The sequence below is a fragment of the Protopterus annectens genome, chromosome 2.part0 (genome assembly GCF_019279795.1).
Source record: "Protopterus annectens isolate FY-2018-M chromosome 2.part0, PAN1.0, whole genome shotgun sequence".
NCBI classification, from domain to species: Eukaryota; Metazoa; Chordata; order Ceratodontiformes; family Protopteridae; genus Protopterus; species Protopterus annectens.
In genome coordinates this window covers 1,797,274,625-1,797,294,363 of record NC_056728.1, presented here as the reverse complement: position 1 = coordinate 1,797,294,363, position 19,739 = coordinate 1,797,274,625, and the positions used below count along the sequence as shown (strand labels likewise).

At 37.2% G+C, this 19,739-nt stretch overlaps 1 protein-coding gene across 1 annotated transcript in view; it reads right to left on the bottom strand.

Moving 5' to 3' along the window:
* The window catches only part of MFAP2 (microfibril associated protein 2), a 765,069-nt gene that overhangs the window by 292,660 nt on the left and 452,670 nt on the right, over positions 1 to 19,739 (bottom strand). The window contains exon 5 of the mRNA XM_044061828.1: positions 14,026 to 14,112. Within this exon, the coding sequence (XP_043917763.1) occupies positions 14,026 to 14,112 (87 nt within the window). The remainder of the gene's footprint in view (positions 1 to 14,025; positions 14,113 to 19,739) is intronic.

Genomic DNA, 19,739 nt, shown 5'->3' with positions numbered 1-19,739 from the left:
AAAGCAGCCAAGACCTATATTAGTACGGATGCAAACTTACCAGCAGAAAGAGTTGATCCTGACAAAACTATGGCAAAAGGGCAAAGTATTAAAAGTTGAAGAAGGTAGAGTGTTCGTGGAAAATGATTATCCACTGTCGATCAGACCAAAGAGAAAAAATTTTATTCCAGTAATTGGGGAATGTCAAGAGGTAGCTGTGAGATTCAAGCTGCTGTATCCAGCTGTCTTCAGAATATTTTGTCCTGGAGGATCAAAGTCATTTTTGATGCAGAAAAGGCTAAGGAGGAATTGCAAATGTTTGTCCACCAAAAAAAATTAGCCATCAAGTAGAAGGGGAGTCTGCATCTCATTCTTCTGATAATAAATCACATGGACACTCTTTACCAGTGAAACATTGAAAAACATAGAAAAGCACATGAGTTGACCAGAAGAATCAGGAGCACCATGGAACTGAACCAGAATCCGGAGTTGGGAGATGGAGATGAACATAAAGAATACCAGCAACATGGAAATTATTGAATAAATGTGAGCCAAAAAGCATCAATCATGTTTGTGAAATAAGGCGGTATAAGAATAAGTGGAAAGAGTGGACTTTTGTTGACTTTGTTAAACTTGTGAGGAACTGAAAACATTTGCCTCACATGTCATTAATATCTGGAAGGACTCTGAGGGGATGGGAACAGAGCAGGAAGGAAAAAAGGTAACTGTAAGTAAAACTATTTCTTTTCTTGACATTATTTCTGTGAAACGTTTCACAATATAAAGTGCATATTTTACAGTAATGTATTTTAGTTGTTCTTGTGTGTGATAAAGTTATTAAAATAAACAAGTGCTTTTTTCTTCTTCCCTTTCTAGTTCTTTCTTCTTTTTGGTTTTAAGAAATTTAGGCATTACAGTACAAAAAGAGAAGAAAAGCTAGACAAAACTATGTTTAAGTTAACAGGCTGTAATCTTGGGTTGTTGAGGTGATGGATGGGGTATAAAAGTAAACAGACCATAACATTTTCCCTTACTTTTGCAAAGGTGAATGTCTAGATTAAGACCCTTGGCTTAATCTAATAGATTTTAAGTGAAAACAAGTACATATGAGAATACTGAATATAATGAAAAGCTTTCCTTTATCAGTAAATGTTTCAGCTTGTCTTTCATTCTGCAACAGAGGACTACATTCTTTTCTTTTACTTTACCATGGAGGCAATCTGATAATAGGGCAATTACAAGACAGAACACTGATTTCTTCAAGGCTAAATGTTAGTGATTTTTGAAAGTATGCAAGTAATTTTGAAAAACAAAAAGCAGCAGGAACAGCAGCAGTGTATACTAAAGAAAAATGTAGATCAAAAACGCCAAAAATCAGGAGAAAAACAGGTCTTTTAGCATAAAATGATTTAATTCGCTATTCGTCAAAGGTGACTTCATCAGAAATACAACTCACTACTACAAAAGCACACTTAAAATACTGTCAGCAAGTGAACAATTAAGTGTATAACAAACTGTTCAACTCATAAAACAATTATTCAATTAAAGTGACCCATCAATTAACTTAATCCCATAGACTACTGTTTGCAGTAAAAAATGCATCTAAGTAAAAACTTTATTTTTTAATGTTAACGTTTCTGTTTTTAAAAAAAAAAACATTTTATACTGACTGTGTCATTCAGCCCAGGATGTATGTAAGAAGCCAATCTCAGTTGCCATACTGCTTCTTTCAGTTCTACTTTGTTCCTATAAACACCTCCCCTAATGTCCTTGTTCACTGACTCAAGAACTGAGAAGGTGAACTTTTTCCAATTGATGCACATAGTGGAATGTTTGTACAAGGCATTGTTGACATTTTTTGCTCTTATAGCATGCAAATGTTCAAGAATACATGTCCTCAAACTTCTAGTGGACACTCCCACATAGAACGCCGAACATCCACTACACATAGCCAGATAAACAATACCTTCACTACCACAAACTAGTCTACCTGGAACGGTGATGTTGAAATCAAGGTGTTGCAAAAAAATATAAGAACAAGTGTGGATGTACCTACATACTTTACATCCCATACACTTATGCATACCTCTATTGTTTACTCCTAAACAACAGGAAGCATTTCCCCTTTCCAACATATCCTTGATGTTACAATTTTTCTTGTACACGAAACAAGACACCTCTTCCAATACGTTTACCATGTCACCATTACCTAAACTTCCAGTTCTCATTAATAATTTTACGAATCTGGTTGTTATCCAAACTCATGTCCAAACAAAACCTAGATTTGCTCAGACCTACACCATCTGTGTACGTTCCTTTTGTGAAACCTTTTACCAAAATGGGGGGAAAATCATTCTCCCTTGTAGAGATAATCTCAATGGCAGCTTTGTCCAGTAAATTTCCAGGATAGCCCCTATCTAAAAATAACCTTTTAATGAACTGAACCTCCTCAAAAAAAGGTGGTGTCATCCACAGTCATCCGTGAAGCCCGGATGAACCGGCCACGGGGAATGTTCTTTTTAGTAAAGGTGGGGTGGTTACTTTTATAATGTACATAGCTGTTACAAAAAGTATTTTTTCGATGAATACTACTGTAAACCTCATTCATAGTACATTCCCACCCAATAACTTGCATAAGTGGGACCTACAGTGGCACCCATAGATAATCCTGCCACTGTGGGTCCCACTTATGCAAGTTTGGTTCTCGGGTGGTGGTTGTTGGAAATTTTGACTAGGGTGGATTTATATGAAAAGGTCGTCTTTTACAAAAGGTTTGTAGATGACCTGCTTTTTATTGTTAAAAAGGAAGGTTTTAGTGTAGATGGTTTTGTAGATACCTTAAGTGCTACTACTGAAGTTTTAACATTCACTTTAAGTGGTTTTGAAGTTTTATTCCTGGATGTGGTTATTGGGTGGGAAGCTACTATGAATGAGATTTAAGAGGCACAACTGCTGAGTGCTGAAGAGAAAATATGGGAGTACTGACTTAGGCAACAGAAAATAGAAAGGATTGTTGCCAAATGTAGGGAGTTTATAACAAGAAAAATAACCAGAGGTCCTGTAGAATTATTGGAGATATTTTGGAAATATTATGAAAATTTGTATGAAGCAGATAAGTGGGGAAACCATGAAAAAGCTCAAATGGAAATATTTATGGGAGACTTAATATGCCAAAGTAAAATGTGGATGAGGCTCAACAACTAACAATTAAGGTAGGAGGAGATGAGATAAAAATGGTGCTGTATAGTCAATCTTCAGGAAAGTCTCCAGGAATAGATGGTATTCTAGAGGAAGTTTGGAAGCTTGGAGGAAAGAAAGTGATAAAGAATTGGAAGACTTTGTTTAACAGTATTTTAAAGCAGGGGAAGCACCAACATCCTGAAAAAAAACCTGTTGCGGTTGTAGTACCTAAAGACAATAAAACCTCATCTGATCCAGCTGCATACAGGCCCATTTCAAGTTTAAACCATAATTATACAGTGTTTGTATCTATAATGGCAAAATAATGGCAAAGAGGATGCCAACACTGATAGATTCTGTGGCAAGGAGGCAAACATTTGACAACATTAACAGAACAATGATGATGATCCAGAGGGAAACAGAATGTTTGAAAATACAGCTGTTGTTGGTGGGACTTGATGCAGTGAAAGCAAACTGGGATTTTATGAGTAGGGCAATGGAAGCGTATGCATTTCCTGATACAATAACACAGTTAATTAGAAGGATGTATGAGGGATCAGAGGCAAAAATGATAGTGGGAGGGATCCTCCCTGACAAGTTGTCTCTGAGAGTGGAACCAGGCAGGGGTATCCTCTTTCCCTATTGTTACTTGCTTTATATTTACAACCATTGGCAAAGAAAATAATGGACTCAGAAATTCAAGGATATAATTTGTAAGGTGTTCAAGAAAAGTTGACTTTGTTTGCATATGATATAATTTTGTACCTGAAGAAACCAGAAAAAGGATATTTCAGTGTTGGGGAATATTCTGAGACAGTTCTGTTTTTTTTTTGTAGGATATAAAATTCATGAAGATAAAAACAAAGGCTATAGCTATAAACTATGTACTTCCACATTAATTAGTCCAACAACACTCATATTTATGGGGACATAACAGTAGATAAGGAATGTACCTCGGTTTATAAAGTCAAGAAGAACTGGGGTTGTATCATCATGGCAGTTTAGAGGGTGAAAGCCAGATTCTTCTTCATTTCAGACCTAGAGGATCTCCAACATAGCCAGGACCTCATCAACCATGTGGTCCTGGACCTGGATCATGTAGACACACAGATGAGGGTCTGAGGGTCCTAAGCCACAGTGTAGCAGGGTTATCTGACTTTCTTGGCAAACTCCTTTTAAGATTTAGGCAATCCTGTCTGCCAGTTGTACATGGGCTGCAAGTTCTAGATCAACTACTATCTTGCTGTCCCACCTCTATCTTAGTTTCATCACTCTCTCCTCATCTTTCCAAAACTAATACTCCTTATAAAGTCCAAGTAGCCCCAACCTTTCTCTCTTTCCCAATTATTTTATTTCTGAATCTTAGACGTAACAATACTTTCAAAGTCGCTCTACTACTAACATATCACAATTTAGTTCATATCACAATTTAGCTCATTATCAACTACCTTTCCCTCTTTCTAATATTTCCATACTTTGCCTACTTCTTCTTTTCAATATTTTAATTGTTTGAAATCACAGCTAATATTGCAATATCTTTTGCAATGTTATATCTCTCTTTTCTATATACAAGCTTGTGTCTATTTCTTATGAATGTTCAGCACTGTATATACCTATATAAGCTATGTACATGCCCTGTTTCTAAATGATGTTCATGTATGCAATTGTAAAGGCTTTTTCTCTGAAATAAGTACACTTACCTATATTTTGTGTTCCTTCTGATATAATGTAACTGTACTTTATGTATATGTCAAAACTGATGTTAAATGTGGAGCTTTTCTCCTCAGGCCTCCACTGAAAAAAAGGGTTTTATCCCAGTTGGACTTTCCTGGGAAGCAAAGATAGATAGATAGATAGATAGATAGATAGATAGATAGATAGACAGATAGATGGACAGATGGATAATAGATAAATAAGTACCACTAGCATCCAGATTATGTGAGTGTTCAAGACAGTATGAATATACATTCAATCAGCTCAAGATACAGATCGGATGGGGACCATAGATGAAGAGTAAGACCTTCTGTGGTCCACATGCTGCTGTCTACCTGAAATCCTTATCAGTTAAGCCCTGCAATCTAGAAGAAGTTGCTGGGCTGAAAAAGACTGGAACTTTGTTGATTGTGTTAAACTGGTTTAAAAATTCTAAAGTTTAAACACCACTTCATGTTATTAATGTTCAGAAAGACACTTAAGGGACTGAAGAAATAACTATGAGTAAAACATGTTTTGCTCTTATTAACATTCTTATAAAACGTTTGTGATGTACGTTGTCATTTATGTAGTAAAACATTTCTGTATAGTATGCAGTCAGTGGTACTTTGAATGTGAGGTGGGGAACTTTTATCAGTGACTGCTGTATTAGTAATATTAAAGTCAAAAAGTACTTTTTCTTAACTGTAATGTATCACTGCTTTACAATGTAACAGGATAAAAAAAGGTTGAAAAGCATGAAAAGTAGTAGTTCTTTCTTGCATTTGCAAAGTTATTAGTGGTTTATTTTTCCATAAGCATGTTTTTAGTTAGAGACAAGGAGCAAACAGATGCAAGCAATTTATCATGAGATGCCTGATAATTGTGTTCTGAGCAAAATCTACAAGGGCTATTTCTTGCATTCAAAGAATTACCATCTGTTTTTTTCAATGAGAACATTCTTTTAGTTGGATATACGGAGCCAGCCGGTGCAAACAGTTAATTCTAAAAGGGCTTCAAGCTGCAATATAATTAACTTTTAAATGGAAATTGGTGAACAGTTCAATGAAAATAAATGAAGTTTGAAACTGTGGAAATTTAATGATTATACAAGTAGTTGCTTCCCCAGCATAATTAGTACTTTAATGCATTAACTACAACAGTGCATAATGCAGTTTATTAATTTTACAGTAACCAGTACACTTTTTGTTAAGGCTAAAAGTTAAAGTTTACTGATGGCATGTAAGCTTCTTTTCACATCTGGGAGGGAAATAGAGATAAGGTAATCAGTGTAAATGGGAACATAGGCTTTATCATGCAATTTAATAAGGTTAACCCTAACTTTAGAATAGGAAATGCCTGTGGGTACAGTCATCTTTTTGGGGCAACTGCTGCTATTTTGGAAGGGTAAACTTCCATTCTGGAAAGTGTATATGGTTTTCTGTGTTTGTCATGAACTACAAAGTGTTATGGAGTGAAAATGTACTTAGGCTTTTTGTTTCTTGTGTGACTGTTTGAAGTGAAAAGTCTAGAAAATGTGACATGGGTTCAAATAGAGATGAGAAGAAGTAGCTATATATAAGATAAGCCTGTTAAATATCAGAATATGTACAGAAGCTGCAAGTTAGAACCATATATTCAAAAGAATTGTCATTTATAGCATGGTAGAGTGATTATCAGAATGGCTGCTTTGTCACTAATAACCTAGAAATTAACTGGCCTTACAAGTATAAACAAAAACAAAGAGTACTGAACTATATTAAGATGTATGGTACAAACAGCAATCTTACAGTAGATAAATATGGATAGGAATGAGCATCTGACATTGACAATGGAAGGATTACAGGATGGACATTTGGCAGATTACCAGGGACAAAGTTAAAGGGGAGCACTGATACTGATTGTGAGAGGAGCTTCAGCAGTGATAGAGGAAAAAGGCAATAACAGTAAATGTGTTGTAATAAAGATTTGCTGGCATGGGAGGCATGTTATGCTGAAATATATGTATATCCCACCTAAAACTACTATTGTAGAGCTCAGCAGAAGTTTGGGAGAAATAATGAGCATGCAGCAGGGAATACTACTTATGGATGGGGAATGGAACCTGACTTGCAACAGTAAGGATCCATTGGGGGGCTGGAAGGAAAAATATAAAAATGGAGGGTACATCTCTGAAGAAGAACATAAGAACATTTTTACTGAAGATGTGAATTCAGTAGCAGGAACATAAGGCAGAATTTACAAGTTATTCAACAAGACACAATGACTGGGCTAGACTGGATGGAAATTAAGAGCAGGTACATTCAGTTGAAAGATTTGAGACCTTTCCAACAGCTTTGTCACATCAAGCACCAGTAAAAATAAAGACAAAGATGTATGGTAATGATAAAAAATAAGACTCTGGTGATTTCCTATTTATCTGTTAAAAGGAAGAATTTAAGGAATGGCAGTGGATATGACTAGAGAACTATTAGAAAATACAGACATTATTTCAAATGGATAGATACTGAGTGGGCTAAAATGAAAATGGAGTTTAAAATGGTAGAAATAAGAGACAGAGAGATAGCGATATGAGAAAATAGTAACAGAAATAATTTAGAGGGATTGACAATGGTTAGACTACTTCAGAGAAAGAGAAATCTCACAGAACAAGAGGAGAAGCAACTACAGTGTAATAAGAGAACCCAAGAGAATATTTAGATAATATGCCTTGCGTTTAGAGAGGAGGTTGTTCATATTTCTTGAGTTTAGAGAGGTTGTTGTTAAGCAGCTATTTTTGATAGTAGCTCTACAGTGTAAAAACATTTAGAACAATGACTTAGGCAACAGAAAGTAGAAAGAGTTGTAGCCACATGTAGGGAGCCTATATCAGGAAAAATGACCAGAGATCCTGCAGAGGAATTACAGACAATTTGGAAATTTTATGAACATTTGTGTAAAGCATTGGAATGGAGAAACCATGAAAAGTCTTAAATGGGAATACTTATAGAAGAATTAATTATGCCGAAGCTGCAGGAAAATAAGGCTAAACAATTAATTGCTAAAACAGGACGATATGAGATAAAATGGTGATGTATCACAGGGAAGTCTACAGGAACATATGGTATTTCTGAGAAATTCTGAAAGTTAGATGGGAAAAATGTGATAAAGATCTGGAAGTTTTGTTTTACAACATGCTAGAAGGGGGATGTATCAACATCTTGGAAGCAACCTGCGGTGGTTATTACAAGATACTTCAGATCTAGTTTCATATACACCCATTTCAATTTTAAATTATGGCTATAAAGTTTTTATGTCTATGCTAACCTATGGGAATGGCAAAGGTGTTATCAGAATTGATGGATATAGCTCAGTGTGATTTTGTGAAGAGGTAGAAACATTTGACAACATTAATAAAACAATAATGATACAAAGAGAAGCAGAGTGTAAGACATCAAGATTCTGATGCAGAGAAAGCATTTTACAGTCACCTGAGACTTTATGAGAAGGGTAATGATAGCCTTTGAACATCATGATAAAATAATAGAGTCGATAAGTAGTATATATGAAAGGGTCAGTGACAAGTATTAATGTGGTAGGACTGCTCAATCTGTGTTTGACCAGAGGAACCGGGAAAAGATGTCTTCTTTCTCCAGTATTATTTGCTTTACATTTAGAGCCATTGGCAAAGAAAATAAGGGATTTACAAACTTAAGAATTTAGCTGATATTGTACTCAGGAAAAATTACCTTTATTTCTAAATTATATTTCTAGATGATATTTTGTAGTTGATACATTAAAAAAACCTTCTGGTATCATTCAAAACAGAAATGTTTTGAACATGGTAGTAGCAACTGGTGTTCCAGCTTCTGCTACATAACCCACAATACTGACCGTGGCACCATCCTCTTTGGGGCAGTCCTTTCTTTGAACTATCAGTGTAGCTCTTTCTCAATATATGTTTGGCAATAAGACAGGGGATAAAGAAACACTGAAGTTCCACAAAAGCCAGGTCTCACATCTGGAAAAATAGGATAAGGTATAATGGAAAGCTTACTATAATTGGAAATAGCATGCCAATTAAAAAACTGCTAAATTGTTGAATGAGTGTATGTATGGGATTCCATACAGAAACCCATCTCACTTCACCACACTAGAATTAAGTGCAAAATCTTGATACTAAATACATGAAACAGATAATGCCCTCAGCACAATATCCAATAGGGAACATTGTAAACTAAAAGTTTTTCACTGCCATTTTTATAGCTCTCAAATTCCATGTTTCTACATGGGTTTCTCCAGCAACACAAATAACTCCCATGACTTAATTATCCTTAATACCTGCCATCACACAAACTCAAATTATGTACTAATTCCCAACATTATAAGATGTCAAACTGAAAATGAATAACTGGAAGAATGTGGGGAGAACTGACCCTTATGTTGTGCAATGCAGGGTGTTTACCCCTTACATATCATGCAGATTGTTTTTTTACAGCATAGTTACAGGGGGTCGAAGCATTGTTGGATGAGTGCCTTTATTGCAAAAAATTAATATCACAGTGCATTTCCCAGCAATATGTTGTACTGTGGGAGATGGCGGCATGCTTTTCAGGGACTTTCCCCCTTGTCTCACTAGGAATCATCCATGGAGTTGGTACATATAGTTATTGGGGATAAGACTCCTGCAAAAAAAAAAAAGTTTTTATACTGTTTTTGACTCACAACTTTTTATATGGCTCTATTTTACAAGCTCAAAGTTTCAAAACTTCGAACTGTAAATGGTTGAGACCATAAGATCTTAGTTTTGAAACTTCGAAATTGTAATAAAAAACAAATAGAAACACTTTTTTTAAGTTTCTGCATGTCCCCCACACCCCCCACACCCCTTGCTAAATAATTAAATATATATATATATATATATATATATATATATATATATATATATATATACCAACTTCAAGATCACACTACAGTGAGCAAAACAGTAAATTTCCTGTTTCACGCTGTACAGTAATCTTTTTTTAAAAATGTTTGAAGTTTCAGAACTTCGACCTTACAGTTTCGACCATTTGCAGTTTGAAGTTTTGCAACTTTGAGCTTGTGAAGAGAATTTATATGTATATGTATATGTGTGTGTGTATATATATATATATATATATATATATATATATATATATATATATATATAAAAAGTGGATATAAAAAGTGTACACACCCCTGTTAAAATGCTAGGTTTTTATGACATAAAAAAATGACATTACAATAAATCATTTCAAAACTTTTCCCACCTTTAATGTGACCTATAACCTGCACAATTCAATTGAAAAACAAACAAATCTGTTAGGGGAAAAATACAAAAAATAAAAAAACGTATGATACGCTGGTTGTATACGTATGTACACCCTTAAACTATGAGTTTGTTGAAGCACCTTTTGATTTCATTATGGCATTCAGTCTTCTTGGGTAGGAGTCTATAAGCATGGCACATCTTGACTTTGCAATATTTGCCCACTCTTCATTGCACAAGCAATCTAAATCTGTCAGATTGCGAGGGCATTTCTTGGGTACAGTCCTCTTCAGGTCACCCCACAGATTTTCTATTGGATTTAGGTCTGGGCTCTGGCTGGGCCATTTCAAAATTTTAATTTTCTTCTGGTGAACCATTCTTTTGTTGATTTGGATGTATACTTGGGGTCATTGTCATGTTGAAAGGTGAAATTCCTCTTCATCTTCAGCTTTCTAGCAGATGCCTGAAGGTTTGGGCCCAAAAGTGACTGGTATTTGGAACTGTTAATAATTCCCTCCACCTTGACTAAAGCCCCAGTTCCAGCTGAAGAAAAGCAACCCCAAAGCATGATACTACCACCACCATGCTTCACTATGGAGATGGTGTTCTTTTGGTGATGCGAAGTGTTGTTTTTTTAGCTAAACGTACCTTTTGGAATTGTGGCCAAGAAGTTCAACCTTGGTTTCATCAGACCATAATACATTTTCCCACATGCTTTTGGGAGACTTAATGTATTGTTTTGCAAATTTTAGCCAGGCCTGGATATTTTTCTGTGTAAGAAAAGGCTTCTGTCTAGCAACCCTACCCCATAGTCCAGACATATGGAGAATACAGGACACTGTTGTCACATGTAGTACACAACCAGTACTTGCCAGAAATTCCTGCAGCTCCTTTAGTGTTGCTGTAGGTATCTTGGCAGCCTCCCCAACCAGTTTTCCACCTTGTCATTTCATCAATTTTGGAGGGACATCCAGTTCTTTGCAATGTCAGTGTTGTCCCATATTTTTTCCACTTTTTGATGACTGTCTTCACTGTGTTCCATGGTATATCCAATGCTGTGGAAATGTTTTTGTACCCTTCTCCTGACTGATACTTTTCAGCAATGAGATCCCTTTGATGCTTTGTAAACTCTCTGCGAACCATGGCTTTTGCTGTGGTAGGCAACTGAGTAAATGTCTGGAAAATCCTACTAGGACAACTGAACTTTATTTGGGGTTAATCAGAGTCTCTTTAATTGATGGCAGGTGTGTACCCAAGAAGACTAAATGCTGTAATTAAATCAAAAGGTGCTTCAACAAATTATTAGTTTAAGGGTGTGCACACAAAACAAAGTATCAATTTAAGGGTGTGCACAGTTATGCAACCAGCGTATTGTACGTTTTTTATTTTTTATATACGTTGAGTGCTTTTTTATATACATTTTATATACATTTTTCTTTGTTGTCTAAGAATGTTGCAGTTCAGTCCAGTGAGATAGGTATGCTACAGGTAACATCTATATAGTATATCATTACAGTGCCCTTTGGGAAATTGTCCTCCCAAGCTAATTACTCCCATCAATAAAACACCCCTAACAGCTCACCTGATAGGGATCTGGGAATATATGTAGACATTAATCTGGCCTTTGACCAACATGTAGCTAAAATAGTAAGAAAATCATTCTATGACACCCAGCTCATAAGCTAAGGTCCAGGTCCAAGGAAGTAATAGTACTACTCTACCCGGCCCTCATCAGACCCAGTCATTGAGTACAAGGCGCCCTTTGGCATGTACCTAGCCAGGCACTTGCAACAGGTGGAAAGCCCTCATAGGTTTCTCACTAGGAGAATCCAGGGTATGAATACCCTGTCCTACACAGATCACCTTAAGGTCCTATCTCTGTACTCAGTCTCATACAGGTTACTGAGAGGCAATAGCATGTAGGGTGTTCTCAGATCCAGCTTTAATGGATCTCTTGCATATCCGCAAGACAAACAACACCAGAAATACTATATCCAAAGACCTGACATTGCAACATAAACAGAACCTGCAGGGGGGACCGATATGTACCTTAAGGATCCCTATACTATGTCCCATGGACGAGGAGAAGACGGTGCACATCACCTACCTTGACCTGGCCAAAGCCTTTGATACTATTCCCCACTCAGGTATAATAGATAAACTCTCTCAACTAGGCATCAATCCATATGTTACCAGATGGGTAGCAAACTGGCTCACTGATAGAACCCACCTAGTCAAAATAGGGGAAGCCACCTCAAGCAGTAGACTTCAGTGGTGCAGACTAATGAGTGATGTACCCCAGGGATAGGTCTTGGGGCCTCTGTTGTTTGGGATATACTTTTCTGAGGGGAAGACCAAAACCAGTAGGCTACGGGTGACCAGGTTTGCAGATGACTGCAAGCTGGCTGCTGTCATCAATTTCCCTAGTGATGTGAAAATCCTCCATGAGGGTCTCACCCAAAGAAATGACTGGTGCCAGAAACATGGCCTCAAACTGAATGCCAAAAAATGCATCAACATCCCCTTTGGGGAGAGTGACGTTCCCACAAATTATCACATTAATAACAAAGTCCTAAGCATGTAACCAGTCATGAAGGACTTGAGCACCCAGGTTGATAGCAAACTGACGTTTGACCACCATATTGTCTCTGTTGTATGGAAAGCTTTCTACAGGGCCCTCCTCATTAGTAAGAGTATCTCATCCAGGAACAAGGAGGTCATAACATCCCTGTATTCTTCCCTTATAAGACACATTATTGAGTACAACGCTCCTTTTGGCATGTACCTCACAAACCACATGCAGCAGCTGGAGAGACCACAGACATTCCTCACCAGGAGAATCCAGGGCCTCAAACATCTTCCCTACTCAGATAGGCTAAAGCCCCTCTCCCTCTACTCAGTCTCATACAGCTTCCTCAGAGGTGACCTCTGTCTGCCATACAAAGCAATCTCAGATCCCGCCTTGAGGGGACTGCTGCATATCCGCAAGTCAAGCTCCACTCGAGTAACCTGCACTCAAGACCTCTAACTGGTCTGTGACATCAATAGGACTTGTTGGCAGGACAGATTTGTGTCCCAGAGACTCCCCCTTCTGTGGAATATATTCCCTCTCCTCGTCAAACAGAGCACCTCATTAACCCTTTTTAAGCACAACCTGGATAACCGGATGGGGAACAAAAAATAAATGGGCTAAGTTCTTGGCTAGGCTTGTAAAGGCCTCAGGGCCAATAGCCTAGCAACTTCCTATGATCCTATGAAATTAACTCCCCATCTACATGAAGCAGAGTTCATCCCTGATCCTATTCAGAACAAACCTTGATCATTGGATGGGAACTCACAACCCCCCCCCCCCCCGAGCCCTCATGTCTCTGAAAGACAAAAGTTGACAGTAAGTAAATTAATCCCCAACTAACATCCCCTCCCTTCACATAACCATTAGCTACCTCTTTACTAAGATACCCTTTTATACAGGCATCCAAGGAACTCAGAGACAGAGACAAAACTGGGTTGGATTGCACTGCTAGGCTTGTAAAGACCCTGGTGGTTGTTAGCTTAGTAGAAGCCTGTGTACCTATATATTTATATTTTTGATAAGATTAACCCTACTGTGCAAAGCCTATTTTCAGAAGTGAAATGACCTAAAATAGTAAATATTTAGAAATAACAGGATAGTCAAATGACAATATTACAAAACTGAAAAAAATAAGAAACATAGAATAAGATATGTTCAATTACACAATCTGCAAATATAAAAGAATGAAAGAAATTACGAGTATTTGTACATTTTAATTAAATGTATAATAGCAGTTTGGATAACTTTCAGATACACACACACACACACACACACACACACACACACACACACACACACACACACACACACACAAACACACGTCCAGACTTACTTTCAGTTGGTACTGGCATCACTAGTTGCTCTGGTTGTCGGTTCTGTTCTTGGTACTCATATTGGTGACTGGATTGTGGTATTTGGTCTGAGAAGAAAACACATGATTGATTCAAAAATAGTAAATAATAACATCCATGTAATTACTAGGAGACACACACAGCATATACAGATCTTCAATCTGTAATGTTAGAAAATGCAGTGAAGCGTTATGTTTTTGCTGGCCTTTTAATAAATTGCTTATTTCACACTGGACAGACTGCTTCACAAGTGCTTTTGGATTTTCTTAATTTTCGTGTTATAAAATGGTCATTTTATTCCCTGATACCTTCACTCATGCCTATTCCACAGTGATTCATTCTTAAAATGTACAGTAAATAAAAATTACTGGTGAGTTTTAGCCTTTTTACCAGCTCACTGAGTGAACCCATTCTGACATCGGGTAGTTATATCCAAGCTAAACTGATCAGGAACTGCTATTGCACATTAGACAATGGATATAAAACACTTCCACAAAAAAATGCATTCATCGAAAAACTGAAAACTTTTGGTGGGAACAGATTCATTGCCATGCAGTGAAGTTTGTAGACCACACACTCTTAATTAATGTAATAAATCAAAGAGTGAACTCTGCTCCATCAAACATTACTTAATGTTTTGGAAAAATGACATTTCTGCAAACTGACCCATTAACTTACACACTGCCTTCATCTGGCCCTTAAAATAAATTTGACTAAATCAAATAGAAAACAAAAGAATGAATCTATTTTCTTTGATCACAATAGTCTCACAACTCATGCAAGAAAATTAGAAACATGACACATTATTTCAATTTTTGTTGAAACTATTTGTAGACACCATCAGTTAAAACCCTTCCTTCACATCATTCAGTTAAGAGCAATTTGAAAAATGCATGTGGTGAAACAAGAGACAGTTATGGTAATTCTGCCATTCTAGTGAAGGAAGGTGGCTGTGCTTCTGCAAACTTTCTAATGAAATGCGTTAGATACAGAAATGATGACTCTGAAACAAATTAATTACTGGAAATGTTTTCAAGTTTTGATGAATCTAGTTCAAACAACCATATTACACCCCTTCTATTTACCTAGTATTTACTTTCTCCCCATATAGTTAGCCAAATGAGTTTCAGGACCTAGACTGTGCATTTTCACTACTGCTGGCAGAATGGTGGAAGAAACGTATTTTGCCAGGGGAATTGATACAGCTCTTGATCAATGCATTCCACTGCATTCTTATACAACAAACGTTCCTCATCTTACATGTAAAGTTAACAGGCAGAACAAATTAAAAGAGTTACATACTCAAATACGGAGCTCAGCTGCTTAAATGTACTTCAGAAATATTCCAAATAGTGCATGCATGTTGATTCCATGGGCATTTTCAAGTGAAATTTACCACCTCCCTACACCATACCACTACTCTGTAATGTTACTGTGGCAAACTATTAATTATACAATGACTGCCGATTAGTATTCCAAAATTTGTATGCTGATTAGCCAGCCCAACCAGAGTGCCCGTTGTAAATCTGACTTATAATAATGGAAAAAGGTCCGGTCTCCCGGACTTTTTCCATTAGTATAAGTCTTGATTTTTTTTATTTCTGTTAGGTAGCAACGGAGAACGGAAGATTTCCATTGCTGTAATCTTGCTATGTTATATGTTTAACATAGCGAGATATCTTTAAAAAGAAGCAATGGAGATCTTCCTTTCTCCATTGCTTTTTTTAAAGATATCTCGCTATGTTAAACTCATTTAACATAGCGAGATAGCTTCAAAAAATGGAAAGGAGATCTTCCTTTCTCCGTTGCTTTTTCTAAAGATATCTCGCTATATTAAACTCGTTTAACATAGCGAGACAGCTTTAAAAAAGCAATGGACATCTTCCTTTCTCCGTTGCTTCCTCAACACAGCTCTGATGTACTGAGTAAGCATACGCATGCGCAGTATATCAGAAAAAGCCCCAGGATAGTGGAAAACCGCGGAAGGGCACCAAGCAGGTATTATACAAAGGCATTATTTAAGAAAAGTAAGTATTTTTTTTTTCTTAAATAATGTCATTGTATAATAGCAATAATTGATGTCTGGGTGTGGGTAATGCTAGATTTACCCACGGTTGTCTTTGTTTGGCCACTCGGGCTTCTGCCTTGTGACCAAACCAAACCAACCGTGGGTAAATCTAGCATTACCCGCACACAGACGTGGGTTACTGCTTAAAAAACTCAGAGATGCAAGCATCCTTTCCTCAACAGGTTGAGGGAACATGTGAAGTCAAAACTCAAGAAGGTTTTTCTAAAAGACATACCCAACTGATGCAAGGTGCTCACTTCTTCTATCTAAGAGGAGGTGCTGACTGGTCTGCAAGTTGTTAACCATGGTAGATGTAACAAGAAAATAGAGGTGATCTCTAGCTGCTCATGACTCCTTATATTATGATTGTGATTGGTGCAACTTCTTGCCAAGTATTTTGCTGACTCAGTGTTGTCCAGAGTACAATGGAGAGTTTCAGTCCTAGAATACTGGATGAGTCTGATCTGAAAGTAACACTTTAATTTTAATAACAATTGTCTGCATCCCAGCAAAAAAAAAAATAAATAATTCAGAGAACCTGAAAGAAAATCAACCACAAAAGGAGGGGATAAAGCACTGGCTGGGAAGAATTCTGCAGCTGTTGAGCAAAAAGCAGTGCAAGCTCCAGCTTTGGTGCAACACATTGCAGGCATGAGATTCAAACTGCTGTATCCAGCTATCTTCAGAATATTCTTTCCTGGAGGGACAAAATCAACTTTTGATGCAGAACATGTTAAGGAAGAACTACAAAAGTTTGCCGAACAAAAAGTGAGCTATGAAACAGAAGGAGATTCACCTTCTTGTTCTTCTGGAAATAAAGACCACAGAGAGAGAGAGTGTGCCAGTGAAACCTTTTCCAGTGCTTCAACAGAAAAGGCTTGCAAGACAGAAAAAAAGCACAAGAGTTGACTAGAAGAACTGAGAGTAAGTTGGAAAGGAAGCAGAAACTGTATTTGGGAGATGGAGATAAACAAGAATAAAAACAGCAACTCAGAAATTGACAAATAAATGTGGGACTATACAGCATTAATTGTATTTGTGAAACACGACAGAACAAGAAAACCTGGAAATAATTAACCTTTTTGACTTTGTTCATATGTGATTCCTAGGCTAATGACCCCAGGGGGCCTTTTTAAGCTTAGCCAAGCATCCCAAGGTGAGATTCAAACCATGTTCCTTTTGTCTGTGAGGTAACTACCTTAACCATTATGTCAACACCTAACCTGTAAACTTGTAGGGGACTCTAAAGCATAAGCCCTACTTCATGACATTAATGGGTGGAGGAACACTTAGGAGAGGGGAAGAGGAAGGAAAGAGTTAACTGTAAAGTTAACTGTAAGCAAAACAAATTTTTGTTCTCAACAGTAACATTTGTATAGTGCATACCTGCATGCTATCAAGTAAAATGTTCTCAATTATTTTAAGTGTAATGGGGATACTAAAGTAAACAGGTGACCTGTTTTTTTTCCCCATTTTTTTCTCTTTCTCCTTGTTCAATTTTAAGGCACTGCAATCTAAAAAAAAACGCAATGTTAAAAAAAAGAAGAAGAAGAAAGGTCTGTTCAAAACAGTATGATACAAGAAAAAATGACTGGATTAAGGCTCTTGGTTTTATCTAGTAACACGTTTTAAGAGAAAGAAAAAATAAAAAAGAACATCGAATATAACAACACTTTCAAGATGTTTGCACATTGAGTAACAGCTTAACTCTAGCTCTTCCAGGGTGAAAATAGAAACTGAACAGAGAAGGCCAGTAAACGTTTGTGTTTATGGTTAAATTTCAGTAACTGGCTAGTAAGTGTACTGCCTGGATGCCAGGGAAAAAAGAAATACAGAGCACCTGGAAAAATAAGTTACAAAAAGTGAGGAAGAAACACTGACTGAGGAAGGTTCTGCAGCTGTTCAGCAAAAAGCTATGCAACCTCCAGCCATGACCTCCAGTAACCTAAAGGAAGATATAAGACAACTGCTCACACACCTGGTTAAAGTAAACAAAACACTGATGGAGTATATCAACACAAACAACAAACGGCTGGAAAAAATGGAAGAAGCTTTAAACATATATTAAGGTGAGGTGATAGAGCTGCAGAAATCAGGTTGAAATTAAGAAAAGGCTGGCTGAATATGAGACTGCTCAGGAAGAGAATTAGAGGACAGAGCACACATGGAAAACTTGAGATTTTCAGCTATACCAGGGAAGCTGGAAGGAACAGACTGCATTAATTTTATGAAAGCACAAATAAGCAAGTGGACTGGTATTCCACAGGAGGAGCTGTTAGTTGAAAGGGCACATTATGTGTATGCCCCAAACCTAGCTATGAGAAAGCAACACAGACCTTTAATAGTAAAGATCCAATCCTACCAGCAGAAGGAGTTGATTCTGACAAAACTGTGACAGAAGGACAAAGTACTAAAAGTAGGAGACTTTGTGGAGAATGATTACTCATTGCACACCAGGCAGAAGGTGAATAAATTCATTCCACTATTCAGGGAATGTCAAGATGCTGGTGTGAGATGCAAACTGCTGTACTCAGTTCTCTTCAAAGTATTCTTCCCTGGAGGGACAAAATCATTTTTTGATGAAGTACATGCTAAGGAGGAAATACAAAATTTGTCAACAAAAAGTGAGCTGTGAAACAGAAGGAGATTCTGCTTCTTGTTCTTCTGGTAATAAAGACCACAGAGAGACTGCACCTGTGAAACCTTTTCCACTGTTTCAGCGGGAAATGTTGGGGAGAAGGAAGGGAGCATGAGAGTTGACTGGAAGAATAGAGAGTGCATTGGAAATGAAGCAGATACAGGATTTGGGAGATGGACATGAACAGTAATAAAACCAGTAACTTAATTTGGGATTATAGTGCAATAATTATATTTGTGAAATATGACAGAACATGAAAATCTGGAAATATTGGTCTTTTTCAGAATCTGCTGGACTTGTGGGGGACTCTAAAGTATATCCCCTACTTCATGTCATTAATGTTTGGAAAATGTTTTGGGGAGGGGAAGAGAGGGGAAAAACTTAACTGAAAGTAAATAAAACATTTTTTCTCAATATTTTGTGGTGTATGGTTTTCCTTGCATGCTATAAAGTAAAGTTTTTGCAGTTATTTGTAAGTGTAATGGGTATTGTAAATCGGTGTTGCTGTTCTCCCCCCCCCTTTCTTTCTCCATTCTCTCTTTCTTATTGTTCAGTTTTAAGAGGTGTAGGCACTGCAATGTAAAAAAGGCCTGGTTGGGAGAGCATGACAGAGAAAAAGTGGTGTGCCTTTTCTCATTCATGCATGGGAGAATGACTAGATTAGGGATCTTAGATTGATTTAGTAACAAGTATTGAGAGAAAACAAGTAAATGAAAAAGAATACTGAATATTGTGAGGCTTTTTCCAGCAAATGAATGTATGCTTAGTGGCAATTCTGTACCTGTTACCTATGTCTCCATGGAGACAATCTGATAAAGTGAAACTGGTTACATTCTGGCGGAGAGTGGTTGGCTGGGGGGGGGGAAGAAAAGAGAAACTGGCTAGGAGAAAATGTTCTCTGAAAGCATTAAGGGGTTTTCCCAGCTGGGACAGCTATAAAGATAAGACAAGACCAGTTTGCACTTTTTAGAAGCACAAGCTGCACCATT